The sequence below is a fragment of the Trichechus manatus genome, unplaced genomic scaffold, assembly GCF_000243295.1.
Source record: "Trichechus manatus latirostris isolate Lorelei unplaced genomic scaffold, TriManLat1.0 scaffold00128, whole genome shotgun sequence".
Lineage (NCBI taxonomy): Eukaryota > Metazoa > Chordata > Mammalia > Sirenia > Trichechidae > Trichechus > Trichechus manatus.
Window position 1 is genome coordinate 7,511,408 of NW_004444064.1, and position 13,877 is coordinate 7,525,284.

General features: G+C 48.3%; 1 protein-coding gene across 1 annotated transcript in view; it reads right to left on the minus strand.

Moving 5' to 3' along the window:
- UMODL1 (uromodulin like 1) overlaps positions 1 to 13,877 on the minus strand; it is a 103,286-nt gene that overhangs the window by 26,491 nt on the left and 62,918 nt on the right. Inside the window, exons 14-19 of the mRNA XM_004384872.1 lie at positions 12,934 to 13,147; positions 9,895 to 10,032; positions 6,548 to 6,885; positions 2,336 to 2,481; positions 1,464 to 1,700; positions 1,028 to 1,187 (exon numbers count right to left, since the gene is read on the minus strand). Coding sequence (XP_004384929.1) covers positions 1,028 to 1,187; positions 1,464 to 1,700; positions 2,336 to 2,481; positions 6,548 to 6,885; positions 9,895 to 10,032; positions 12,934 to 13,147 — 1,233 coding nt within the window. The remainder of the gene's footprint in view (positions 1 to 1,027; positions 1,188 to 1,463; positions 1,701 to 2,335; positions 2,482 to 6,547; positions 6,886 to 9,894; positions 10,033 to 12,933; positions 13,148 to 13,877) is intronic.

Consider the following 13,877-nt stretch of genomic DNA (forward strand, 5'->3'; position numbering starts at 1 on the left):
GTATTTTCACCAAAAAAAAAGGTTGAGAAGTTAGAGAGTTGATATGTTGTGGGGTTGTTAACCAATGTCATAAAACAACGTGTACTACTGTTTCATGAGAAACTATTCATTCTGTAAGCCTTCACCTGAAGTACAATTTAAAAAAAATAATAAAAAAAAGTTTATAAAAAAAAATGATTCATAATCCCAGAGTCGATGTTGAACACGGGAAAAAAAAAATCTTATTAGATGTCACTTGTTGTTAGTTGCTGTCAAGCAGATTCCAACTCATGGCGACCCCATGTGTGCAGATCTGCTCCACAGGGTTGTCAAGGCCGTGACCTTTGGGAAGCAGATCGCTGGGTCTGTCTTCGAAGCACCTCTGGGTGGGTTTGAACCCCCAACCTTTCCACTAGTAGTCGAGTGCTTAACCATTTGTGCCACCCAGCTTGCCTAGTATTTGTAGATGTTCCGTAAATGTTACTAAAAATAATATTAAGTGAAAATATGAGTTTTACATCTAAAGAGTCATCAAATCACCTTGAGAAGAAGCACTACATCATTATCACAAATCAGTGCCAATTGTGATAACCACTTGAACAGTATGGCTTCAGGAAGGACTTGGTGTAGCCATCCATAAATCCAAAATGCCCCATCAACTCAGCTGCTCCTATTGGTCCTCCACCCAAAGACTGTCCACTGTGGCACATCAGTCCATGTCTCTTAGACGTGATGTCTGCAGGCCACAGGCCCTCCTCCCAGAAGTCAGGCCCCAGAGCACCCAAATCCTTGGCTTCTGATAACATAGGTACTTCCTGCATTACAATCAAACCAGCTGTCATCTCGTATATTCTGACTCATGGCAACCTAGTGTGTGTCAGAGTAGAACTGTGCTCCACAGGGTGCTCAATGGTTGATTATTTGAACGCAGATCTCCAGGACTTTCTTCCCAGGTGCCTCTGGGTGGACTCCCACCGTAACCGTTTGCACCTCCCAGGGACACCTCCACATAACAGTAAAGAGTGAGAATGGAAACCCAAACACCTACTATTCTGCATGTGGCTTCGGGTGATTCCATGCAGATTCGAAGTTTGCAGTGCAGATACACAATAGAGTTGTTGATGAAGGAGAAGATCTTCAGCTTAAACTGAGCCTTGTTGGAGTCCCCATTCTCGATGACGTTGGTGTACGTGTTGGGAATGGGGCAGCTGCAAAGAGAGGAGAGGGGACTCCTTAATTATAAACCAGCCCTCCTGTCCTGGGTCCCAGCTGGATTTACTCATAGCTCCACTTCACTATGCTCAAAGACTCCGTGGAAACCAGAAGAGACTGGTTACCCCATCAATTCCTGAGAGGGGGTGTCTCCTCTGGGACATAACCTCAAATCCCAGGTCCATCTCAGTATCTGCCTGGAAATGTTGAGGTCCCCATGCAGGCAGCACACCAGGGGAGGTGATGGTTCCTGGTGCCCACCTGAGTCCTACCTGTTGTTAATGAAGCTGAACATCACTGGGTCCCTGGCATTGCTCGATGGGGTTGCCCAGCACTCCGTCAGGACCACCTTAAGGTCACTTTTTTGTCTATAGAGCCCCACCTCGATCTTGACGTCGTCACTGGCAGACACACTATAATTTTGAGGTATAGGAGAATCTCCAATAAATAACTGCATTTCAGTGACAAAATTTCCAGCTCCATGGAGGTCCTCAATGATCGTATAAACCCTGTAAAAGGGGGTGATTTTTCAGGACATTTGTTTCTGTGACTCACCTTTCCCACTTCTCCAAAAAGCGACTCCAAGCCAAACCTACTGGCGTCAAGTCATTCCCACTCATAGCGACCCTATAGGACAGTAGAACTGCCCCATAGGTTTCCAAGGCTGTAATCTTTATGGAAGCAGACTGTCACATCTTTCTCCCACAGAGCAGCTGGTGGGTTTGAACCACCGACCTTTTGGTTAGCAGCTGAGCACTTTAACCGCTGTGCTAGCAGGGCTCCTAAAAAGCATCTCCAAAGTGGGGGAAGAAACAGTTGCCATTGAGTCGATTCTGACTCCTGGCAACCCCATGAGTGTCAGAGTAGAACTGTGCTCCACAGGGTTTTCAATGGCTGATTTTTTGGAAGTAGATCACCAGTCTTTCTTCTGAGGTGCCTCCAGGTGAACTCCAACGCCCAACCTTTCAGTTAGCAGCTGAGTGCGTTAACCGTTTGCACCACCCAGGGACCCCAACTCCAAAGAAGGGTCCTCTAAGTGTCATAACCACAAAGAAACCCGAAGTGAAGGTGCTAGAGAGAAACCCAGCTACGTAGAGGAGGCAGGGGTCAGCCCTCCCCAGGGTGGTGAGGAGCCCCCACTCACCCCCACTCTGGGGTGTAGCCCGATGATGCCAGGAGGTCATTTCGGAAGGCGCAGTGGATGGGGCTCAGAATCTTCAGGTAGTGGATGACACCCTCTGGGGACAGGTCATTGCGCAGCATGGTCCTCACCACCGTGTTCGTCATGTTCTGAACACAGAGGGCAGCGTGAGCGAGCGCCTGGGACCCAGGAGGCCACCCAGACATGCCTGGGACCACGGCTCTGGGTATGGAGGAGATTTCTTTTTTAAAGCTTGTTCCCCAAAGTTTAAAAACCCTGAGGATTTTTTTCTAACCTAAATCACCAAAGAGAACACAAGGTTTCCGTCTCTGCTTTAACTTGTTTCTTATTTACCAAAGGGAGACAGAAACTGCTAACTGTCCCTATGTCATGAGTAGAATTGTGTCACCCAAAAAGATACGCTGAAGTCCTAACCTCTATCCCTCTGAGTGTGATCTTGTTTGGAAATAGGGTCTCTCTTGGAAGACAGTATCAGTTAACATGAGGCCATACTGGAGTAGGGTATGTCCTAATCTCTTCTGAGCGGTCTCTTATAAAGGGGAGAACAGACATGGAGACAGTCATACAGGAGGGGACACCATGTGGCAATGTCAAAGAACACCCAGAAACACCTAGTTCCACCAGAAGCTGGAAGAGACAAGGAAGGATCCTCCCCTAGAGCCTTGGACATGCCCTGAATTTGGACTCCCAGCCTCCAGCACTTTGAACTATTGTAATAAATTTCTATCCTGTAAAGCCATCCACTTTGTGGTATTTTGTTATGACACTGTATTTCATTGTATTTATACAAATAAGTCTTCAGAGGACTCATAGTTTGACAAATGTCAAAAGCATCAAGAGCTTCTATGGATTCCAGAAACTTGGATATAACTCATAGGAGACAAACCCCCTTTGCTCTGAATGTACCCTGAAACCTGTTGTTGCGAGCTGCCATGGAGTCGGCCCCTGACTCATGGCGAACCCATGCACAATGGAACAAAACACCACTTGGTCCTTCTCCATCCCCATGATCAGTTGTAGATTGGACCGTTGGGATCCGTAGGGCTTACATTAGCTGATTTTCTGAAGTAGATCACCAGAACTTTCTTCCTACCTGTTGAGCATCACAGCAATGCCCATGTCTCTACTGACACATGGATGGTGGTTGTGTATGAGGTGCATTGGCCTGGAATTGAACCTGGGTCTCCAGCATGGAAGCAAGAATTCTACCACTAAACCACCAGGGCCCTCTGCCCTTATCCCAACTGAATTTAATTGGCAAACCAATTCAATTGTTGTCTAGCTCAGAACAAGAAAAGGAAAGGGCTGCCATCTGCCCAGTATCTGTTTCTGCCTGCCCATTCCTCCCCTCACCATCACCGCCACCTGAAGGAGGTGCTGACTCACATTTGGGAACTGCCTGGGTGTGTTGATCACCAAGCACCCTGAATACACTGGGTAGAAACCACCATCTTATTTTTAGATCTTGAACTCATGTTCTACAACATGAGTTGTAGAGCTCTGCCAGAGCCACTATTACAATGTGGACTTGCTTAGATCTGAGAACCCAGCCAAAGCTCTGCTCACATCAACACTTCAATGTACGTCTGCGGCTCATAACTACAGCTGCCAAGAAGTTGCTGTGCCACCTGCTTAGAGTTGCTCATGCTCTTCTCAAAATAGGCTGCTAGGTGAGAGTCTTAAGAAACTTCCAGAAATTACAGCAAAACCCAGTACTTATTTTTAAGTTATGTAAGTTTGAGGGGTGGGAGTAGGGTGAGCAATGGTTTGGGGTCACAGAAAATGTCCAGGTGGCCCTTCACCCCCCAAGACCCACCCCTAAGGATCTGAGCCCCTCCTGCCCCTCTCCCAGGAAGGTGAATTCACACTCAACTGAAGCGAGTCCAGGTACACAGCACAGGTGCCTCGCTCTGCAAAGACCCAAACACTAAAGTTTCTCTCTCAGCTCCCTAAACCACCCACAGCCCCGCTTCCTGTCAGCAGGCCGCAACTCAAAGTAGTCTCTTGATCCACAGCTACCATGTTGAGTGCCTCCCCAAGTGTGTCTCATCCATGAGAAAGCCCCTCATCTCCATCCCTCCTGGCCTCTGTGGCCTCCCTGCCTCCATGCCCCAAGGTGGACTTCCTACTCAGCCTCAGGGTCAGAATCTGAGCCTCCTGCTCAGGAAGTCTACCTGTTCCTATACTTTCAGCCCAGGCCAGGGCCTGAGGCCACCTGACCCCTGGAGGGAGTACGTCCAGAACTCTAACCAGATGCCCCTAGTGCCTGCACATGGAGTGTCTTAGGGTGATGGTCCCTCGAGGTCCTGGTAGAAAAGCCAGCTCCCTTGGGAGGCAGTCATGGGGGCGGTCAGAGCTCTGTCCTCAGAGACAAGGCTGACCTTGACCTTGACCCTTGTAGACCTTCTGAGCCCCCACGTCTCAAGGGTTAAACACAGATACAATACCTGCCATGGGGTTGTTAGGGACTAAATGCCATCATGCATGAAGAACACCCAGCCCATGCCAGGCCCATGGAGGGCTCGGGGTTCCATATCCCATCCACCCCTTTTAGGAATTGATTTCCCAGGGATGGAAGTCCAGCCCCCTGATTCCTGCCCAGCAGCTGGGAGCTCCTCTCTCTTGTTCAGTTTCCCTGATGTGGACAATCTTCCTGCCCCCTGCCACCTGAGCCGTGCTCTGCTCCCCTACTGGGACCCTTCCCACAATATCAGGGCTAACATTGGACCCCACACCCCACCCCTACCTGGAAGCCACCCCTTCTGTCTGTCCTCTCCTGGTGGGTGGCCAGCTCCAGGGCCCAGTGTCCCCAACCTGCCTTAACCATGTGGATGCCTGCTGCATCTGACCTCCCCTCCTGGCTTCCCAGCCTCCCTTATCTGCCCGCTGCAACACTCGGAGTTCTCACCCTCACCCCCAACTCTTTGGGCTGTCTTTCATGGAGCCCCAGTTCCCAGAAGGCTGCCTCCCCACTGGAAGCCAGCCTCTCATGTGATCCAATGACCCTTCCATGCACCTTCCTCACCAGAATGTGGACCCCAGTCGCCCAATGACCCCTCCACACCTCTTCCCACCAGACCACGGACCCCAGCTGCCTGCCAGCTGACCCCACATCCCCAAGCTGAATTAGCCACACTGTGTCACTGCCTCTCTATGAGCCTTATCCTAGGGGCACACATTTCTCCAGGACGACCACTCCAGGGCTCCTTCTGCCCCCTAGTGCCTAGCATGGGCTGAACTCTGGAAGATGCGCGACCGTCCACTGTGATATAGAGGTGCCTTTTGAAGAAGTGAGACCTGGAGCTATCAGCCCATCCCACCCCACGGGGTTCTACAGGGCAGCGGTGCCCACAGCAGGGTGAGTCACCAGAGAGGGTTAAGTGCCCAGAGCCCCTGGGTCAGAAGCTCGGGGGAGGCCCTCTGCACACTGAATTGAGAACACCACCGGGGGGGCAGAAACCTAGTGGTCAGCAAAGACCTGGAATAAGAAGAATGTTTGAGAGGACACAGCCCTCTGGCCCCATCACTCTGAGTAATGCCACCCTGCTTCTCCACCAACGCACACACACGCACACACACGCACACAAACCATACTTGCATGCACCAACATACCCATTCGTGCACATATAAATGCAACCATATATATATATACTCACATACACACACACTTACATATCAGCATAGATGTATTTATACACATTCACACACATACAAACCAACCCATACATACACACATCTATGCACATATACACACACATTCACACACTCATATATATATATACATTCCACATACATTCACACATATACACACTCAGATGCACGCACACACACAGACACATTCACACACACACATACATGCACACGCAGGCCCCTCAGCTCTCCTGTCCCTTTCCTGTCCCACTGGCTATCAATCCTGCCTGCTCACTAAGTCACTCTGGAAGATGTGTTAACCCCCTGGTGTGGCGCCTACCCAGGCATTTCCATCAGGATCCCTGCAGAGGGGACAGGCACCCCACTCCTGCCTGGTTCCAGGGTGCAGCCTGATTCCAGGTGAGACCTTAGCCCTGTCCTAACCCCTTTGCTGGGTCCCCTCCCCAAGAGACAGAGACCTTGGGGGTGCAGAATCTTCCCTGGCCCCCAGGTCGGATGGGAGCCCTCCCGTGAGCCCCACGTGCCCTCCTTCCCAGTCCTCACACTCTGCACGGCGGTCCCGCACTCGCTCCAGCCAGCTTCCAGGAGCACATGCGTGCTGTTGCTGCTGCTCACGTTGCAGGCTGGCTGGCCCAGGTACAAGGAGGACTCGGGGATGGACTCCTGCTGCAGGAAGCGTTTCTGGATAGCAATGGTCACCCTCTCGAGCTCACAGAGCACGCGGACCGCCCCCGTCAGGTTCATTCTTTGGGGCAGGCTCCTGGTGGTGGGGTTTGTACCTTGCACAAGGGGAGCCCTGCTTCCTGGGGAGGTGGGAGGCTGCTCTGGGTCGGGGGTCAGAGAGGACCCAGGGGCCTGAGTTGTGCTGCCAGTAGAGTCACCTGCAAGGTACAAGGAGACAAAGACAGACGGTGGGTCTGTGTTTTGGGTCAGCCACTAAGCTCAGCCTGTGGGCCAGGGGGTGAGTAGCAGATGGGGACACACTCTGCACCCTGCAATGGCCCAGACCTGGAATTGCACATCAAGCCACAACCATGTGCGCACACACACACACACACACACACACACATTCCACATTTCCATCAGCCAACAGGCCTGGCTTGGCTCCTCAGGGGCCACCACAGGCCACTGTAAGCCAGGGACCCAAAGGGCCTGTGATGGTTAATTTAATGTGGCAACATGGCTAGGCCATATGTTTCCTGGCTAAATGGCCAAACACTAGTCTGGTTGCTATTATGGAGAGTTACATGTGCTGCTATGGAGGAGTTACATGTGGCTAAATCACACAGCCTTGGGTAGAGCAAATACGTTCCGTAACGTAACCTAATGTAATTACTTTAAATGTAATGTAATGTAATCACTTTCCATAATGCAATCTAAGGTAATGCGATCAATCAATCAGTTAAAAAGGGAGTTCCCTAGGGTGTGTTCTGCCTCCTGACTATGAACAGGTATTTTGGCAGAACTCTTACACACACATGGGGAAGACAGACATCCTATGAGGATCTTCTACAAGCCGGAGAACCCCAAGGAACCAAGGAATACCTGAGGCTACAAACAAGGAAGGAATTGACATGGCTGAAACCCTAATGTGGACTTTTAGCCGCCAGAACTATAAGAAAATAAATATCTACTCTGTAAAAGCGCCCACTTGTGCTATATGTATCACAGCAGCACTGGTAAACTAAGACAGCCCCCCACCCAACCCCTCCAGCCTCTCCCAGGCTGGCTCTGGGTATGCTGAGCCCATGGAATTTGGCAAGGTGTCTGACCTCAGGGGCCTGAGTTCGAGTCTCTAAGATAGTGTCCATCATATCTACTCTTGAGATCCTGTGACCCACATTCCTGCCCCTGCTTCTTCCTTGTCCCCAGAGTACGCTTGGTTTCAAAGGTCAGAAGAACAACAAGGTGGTCAATGTGGTCATCTGACACATCCACAGATTCTCAGCGTCCGCTCCCTGCAGACACCAGTGCAGGCCTGGGGCAGGATGGTCTCCTGCTGGCCTTGTCCACGCCTTCCTTTCTCTCTGGATGGACCTCTGTTGTATAAACGATCCAAAGACAGCCTCTGCGGATCAGCCTCAGGTTACCTAGTTCTTCATAGCAAGCTGGGCTCGGTCGCCCAAAAAGCCGGCTGGTGCCAAACTCTAATTTTTACACATTCAGATGCTTTAAAAATAGCTCATATAAGCAGATTTTTAGCCACTTAGAGCCTGCCTGCTTTGCATATCCCATGAAACTGTGCCTAACATCTGATAGCTATAGATGAGGGAAACCCTGTAGTTATAACCCACTGCTGTCGGGTCAATTCCGACTCATAGTGACCCTGTAGGACAGAGTAGAACTGCCCATAGGGTTTCCAAGGCTGTAAATCTTTACAGAAGCAGACTGCCACATCTTTCTCCTGCAGAGCAGCTGGTGGGTTCCCGCCAATCTTTCAGTTAGCAGCCGAGTGCTTAACCACTGCGCCACCAGGGCTCCTTCCTGTAGTTATAAGGACCCCAAATTGCTGCTGCCCTTTGACCCAGAGGAGCCCTGGTGGTGCAGTGGTTAAGAGCTTGGCTGCTAACCTAAAGGTCAGCAGTTCGATTCCACCCGCCGCTCCTTGGAAACCCTGTAGAGCAGTTCTACTCTGTCCTATAGGGTCACTATGAGTCGGAATCGACTCGACGGCCATGGGTTTTTGTTTTTCTTCAACCCAGAGACCCCCCCGTGTTGCCACTGAGGAACACTGCCTAGACATGTAAGCCTCCGTCCACTCCCCTCCCCTTCCCTGGGTGTTCTCTTGCCTTCTTCCCCTTCTGATGCACCACCCCACCCTCCATGCCACTTGCCTTTGTAAGGTCTCTCCTGTGATGGACATCCCCTCATATGCAGCACCTGTCAATGCATCAGCCCCAGTACATACCTTGTGGTGTAACACTGCCATCTTGTGGTCATATCTTTGATCTTGATTAGCCCGGAAATCCAGGAACTCATTACAACCTCATCAAACGCGCTGCCTCTAGTTCACCCCGTCTCCAGGGTAAAGTCCAAACTGCTGTTCACAGAATTCATGTCCTTCCCATCTGGCCTTGTTCCGTCTCTCTCACCAGCCTACTCTCCACTCTCTGTCTCCCATCCCCTCCTCCAGGGACCCACACCCAGCCAGCCCACCCTGCTGTTGTTCACAGCTTTCTTTGTTCTCATCATTCCACCCGCCCCACGCCCACCACAGCCCTCTCTGCCAGGTGTTCTCTCAGCTATCCTCTCAGACCAGCTCGAAGACACCTCTTCCAGGAAGCCCTCCCTAAATGCACTCACTGAACTAGAACAACTGACACTCCTCTGAACCTCCTCTGTCTACCTTGAGCACAGTACATTTCGTATTCCCCGTGACACCAGATTTACTCGTACAGATGTCTGTCTCCCTTCAATGGACTGCAAACCCTGGAGGGCAAGGGTCATCTCAAGGTCAACACTGAGTCTCCTAAAAACCCGCTAGTCCCCTAAAGCCATGTTTAATGGGAAAATTGCTGAGTGCAGAGCAGCCGAGCAGAAATGTTTCCTATGTGTGGTGTGTCACACAAATTTTGCAAGATTAACTTCTAGCATTGAGGCATTCACAGCCTCAACCTGCCCAAGTCTGCGCACATATTCTCACCATGGGCATCTGAGCTAGCACTTGGAGATACAAGGCACCTCCCAGAAGGCTGATGATGTATGCAAGAATGAAGGAACACACAGACAGGGGCACATACAGATGCGTGTCCGCACACACAATTAAGAGACTTGCCCAGGTCATAAAAGTAAGCTGGTCTTATTTGGTAAACAAGCACTTTACAAATGAATGTGATGAAAGGAGCAGATTATCAGACAGTGTTCCAGGACAAGGATGATGACAGCCTTACCTTCGCAGGGTCTTCCAGGATACTCTACCCAGAAGTCAGGGGCCCCTCCTGTGCAGCTGCACTTGAAAGACCCAAGTGTATTAAGACACGAGGTCCCCGGCACACAGTTGTCCTCATTCCTTTCACACTCATCATAATCTGCGTGACATTTAGGAAACATAGCAGAAGACCATCACTGCGGGCGTGAGGGTTCTAGTGCACGAGGTGCGTGCTCTTGGGTCCATACGTACATCCTTGGGGGGCAAGTACACCTCAGGGAGAAAGGATGAGACCCATGGAGTCAGACCAAACCACAGTAAAGGTCATGGGTTCTGGAGAGACTGAGGGAGAGAGCAGCACCCTGGTTGTCCACTGGGGATGGAGGTGAGCTGGTGAGAGGAAGTCTGCAGAGGCTGGTCCCGCCATTGGTGACCAACTCTGGTGGGAGGACTCCTGGTCCCAGACTGGGAGTGAACGCAAGACCTACCCCAAACAGAAGGCCCTCACAGCAACTTGCCTTGTCTTTCATCTTTATGTTCAGCTAGCTAGCGTATCAACAGCAATGCCAGTTAGTGCAGAAAATGGATAAAAGTCAGAAAAGCATGGCAAAGCATATAAATCCAGCCTTCAGGCCACCACCCAGATATAACAATGCTCACATGTTGATGTATTTCCTTCTAGTATTTTAAAAAATATGGATTACGACGTAGCCAAGGATATGTTTTATATACAAACATGAGTCCTGCTTCTTCTCTTATCTTTGTATTGGCCATATTTTCTATCTCAATAAACCTCATTTTTCATAATTGTGTAACAGTTCATGGTATGGATATACCATAATTTACTAATATCTTCCTCTATTACAAGACTGGAGTCCCTGGGCGGTGCCAACCATTAATGCACTCGACAGCTAAATGAAAGGTTGGAAGTTCAAGTCCACCTAGAGGTGCCTCAAGAAAGGTCTGGCGGTCTACTTCTGAAAAATCAGCCACTGAAAACTCTGTGGAGAACAATTCTATTCTGAAATACTTGAGGTTGCTATGAGTTGGAGTTGACTCGACGACAACTGCTTTTTACTACAGGACTATCGGTTATTTCCATTTCTTTTGTTTTTAAAGTAACACTGAAGAGAAATGTCTTTGTATATAAACTATGGTCCACACTGAGATCTGTTTCCGTAGGAAAAAGTCCTAGAAGTGATATTCCAAAGTTAAAGTGGGTGAACATTTTTAAAGCTCTTGACAAAGAATGCCAAATCAGTTTCCAGGAAGTTTTAGCAATTTCTAGGAAATTTCTGTTTCTACCCGCAATGTATGCAAGTGCCTGACCTATCATATTTCATCAATATTGTTTAAAAAAAAAAACTTTACTATAAGATGGGCAAAAAGAACAAATCCTTTTAATGTGTCTGTCTTTGATTATCACATCTTTATTAGTCATTTGTGTTTCTTCTTTTATTGTCAGTTTGGGTCATTTGCACATTAATTTGTCAGGTTTTTAGTATTTTATTATCAATTTGTATAATGTTTTTATGTACTTAGGATATTAATCCTTCATCAAACTGTTTGAAAGTTTGTTTTTTTTTTAATTCTTGCTTGCTTTACAATGATGCTTTTATTTTATTTAATATAAAAGATTTACAGTTTTATGTAGTCAAATATTTCAGCCTTTTCCTTTGTGGGCTTGTTTTTCCTCTGATTTTAAACTTGGAAAATCCTTCTCATTTCAAAAAATTAGAAAAATATTAATTTACAATTTCTTCTTTTTTTCATACTGTTAACTATGAACTATTTATAATTTATTTTCAAGTGTGAGATGAGAAAAGAGTCTAGATTGCCTTTTGCTCCTTATTTTTCTTTTCAATTCTTTTTATTAGGACCTCCTTAGACATTATGCTTGTGGGGACACCTGGCTGCAGAGAAGGGCAAGTGTGCCCTCAGCCCTTTGAAACAGGTGACAACCGAGGACTGGGAGTGGGGTTGGGGCTCTGTAGAAAGGAGCAACACCCCCGGGAATCTTTGCAGGTCCACCTGAAGATGTCTTGAACCCTTAAATCCTTAAATAATCCATCATAGTAGCAACAAGGGAGATGAGGTGGGCCTACGTTTTCATCTAATTCAGGGAAAAAAACACAAAATGAGATACGTGGGAACAGCGTTTTTCAAAAACAAAGAGATGGTGGTCCATCCATACAATGGAATACTACTCAGCAGTAAAAAGTTTTGATACAACAACTTGGATGAGTCTCAAGGGAATTATGCTCAGTGAAAAAAGCCAATCTCAAAAAATACATACTGAATGATCCCATTTATATAACATCCTTGAAATAAAAAATTATAGAGGTAGAGAAAAGATTAGTGGTTACCAGAACTTAGGGGCTGGGGAAGGGTGAAAGGAGGTGGTTGTGGCTTTGTATAAAGGATACCAGGTGGTGGAACACTTTTGTATCTTGACTTTGGTGGTGGTCCCACCAATCTACCTGTGATAGACTTGCATAGAACTATGTACACACGCACAAGGAGCCTTGGTGGCCCAAACGGTTAAGCGCTCAGTTGCTAATCAAAAGGTTTGAATCCACCCAGTGGCTGCATGGGAGAAAAGACTTGGTGATCTGCTCCTGTAAAGATTGCAGTCTAGGAGACCCTATGAGGCATTTCTACTACGTCACATGGGGTCGTTACGAGTCAGAATTGACTCGACAGCAGCCAACAACAACAACACACGTACACACACATGAACACACGTGTGCACAAATAAGTGCTTATAAAATTAGTGAAATCTGAATAAGTTCTGTGGATTGTATCAATGTTAGTTTTCTCGTTTTGACTTTGTATACCATTATGCAAGATGTCCCTATTGGGGGAAACCAGGTAAAGGGTGTATAGGACATCCCTGTGCATTTTTTTTCAACTTTCTGTGCCTCTATAATTATTTCAAAATTAAAAGTTTTTTAAAAAATTATTAATTAATTTAAAAAGGGAAAAAGGGCCATAACTGGCCTTTCCTTGCTCTGGCCCTAGAGCCCTGCTGAGGTCTTTGTGGGTCCAGGTTTCCATGTACCTTGGATGAAGGTGTCACCTCTGACCACCTTCAGCAGAGACATGTTCTGTAAGGCAGCAAGGAACGTGTCTGACACCTCCCGGACATCCACGTCTGCGAAGATCAGCAGGTTGAACGCCACCACGACACTGCCGTTGCTGACGCTGGTGACTTCCATCTTAATTCCACCCTCGTCCATGAGCCGAAGCATGCGGGCTGGTAAGGCATTCCGCACCTTTAGGGAGACAGGCTACGTGAGGGGCGTTGCCCTTGTCTTCCGGCACCCTGAGCAAAAGGTAGAAGTCAAGGTCGGCTCTGGGGTCCAGTCCTGTCTGCTGTGTCCCTGAGGCCAGCACAAATGCCTGGGTGTTTCTATGATAGTGAGGAGGGCGTGTCCCCAACATGACCAGCAAATAGTTACAGAAAGTTTTCTTTCTGCAGGTGGAGAATGGGGCCAGGTGCAAAGACAGGGACCCTACCCTCGAGGGCATACAACTCAGTAGGGGGCTCACCATCCCATTTAGAATCTGCTGCTCTCAGCTCAGTCCCCAGGTGGTATAAGCTATTAATGCGCTAGGCTGCTAACTGAAAGCTGCTGGTTCGAGTACACCCAGAGATGCCACGAGGTACTTCTAAGAAATCAGCCATTGAAAACCCCATGGAGCACAGTTCTACTCTTACACACATGGGGTCACCATGATTCGGGGTTGATTTGACATAAATTGCTTTATTCCTTTTTTTAAACTCCCAACTCAGAGTCATGGAGGGCAGAGGGCTGAATGAGTGGTCATGGGGAGTGAGACCACCATTTTATGTTTTTTCTGGAACAATCTTTTGCTACTGATACTGCAGAACATTATCTCCTTGCATTTTTTCTCCCTGTATTTTCCAAAACTGTTTCCCTGTGAATATTTCTAACATCCCTATTCGGACAGGCAGTTCTTGCCCCTAAAAGCCTTATTTTA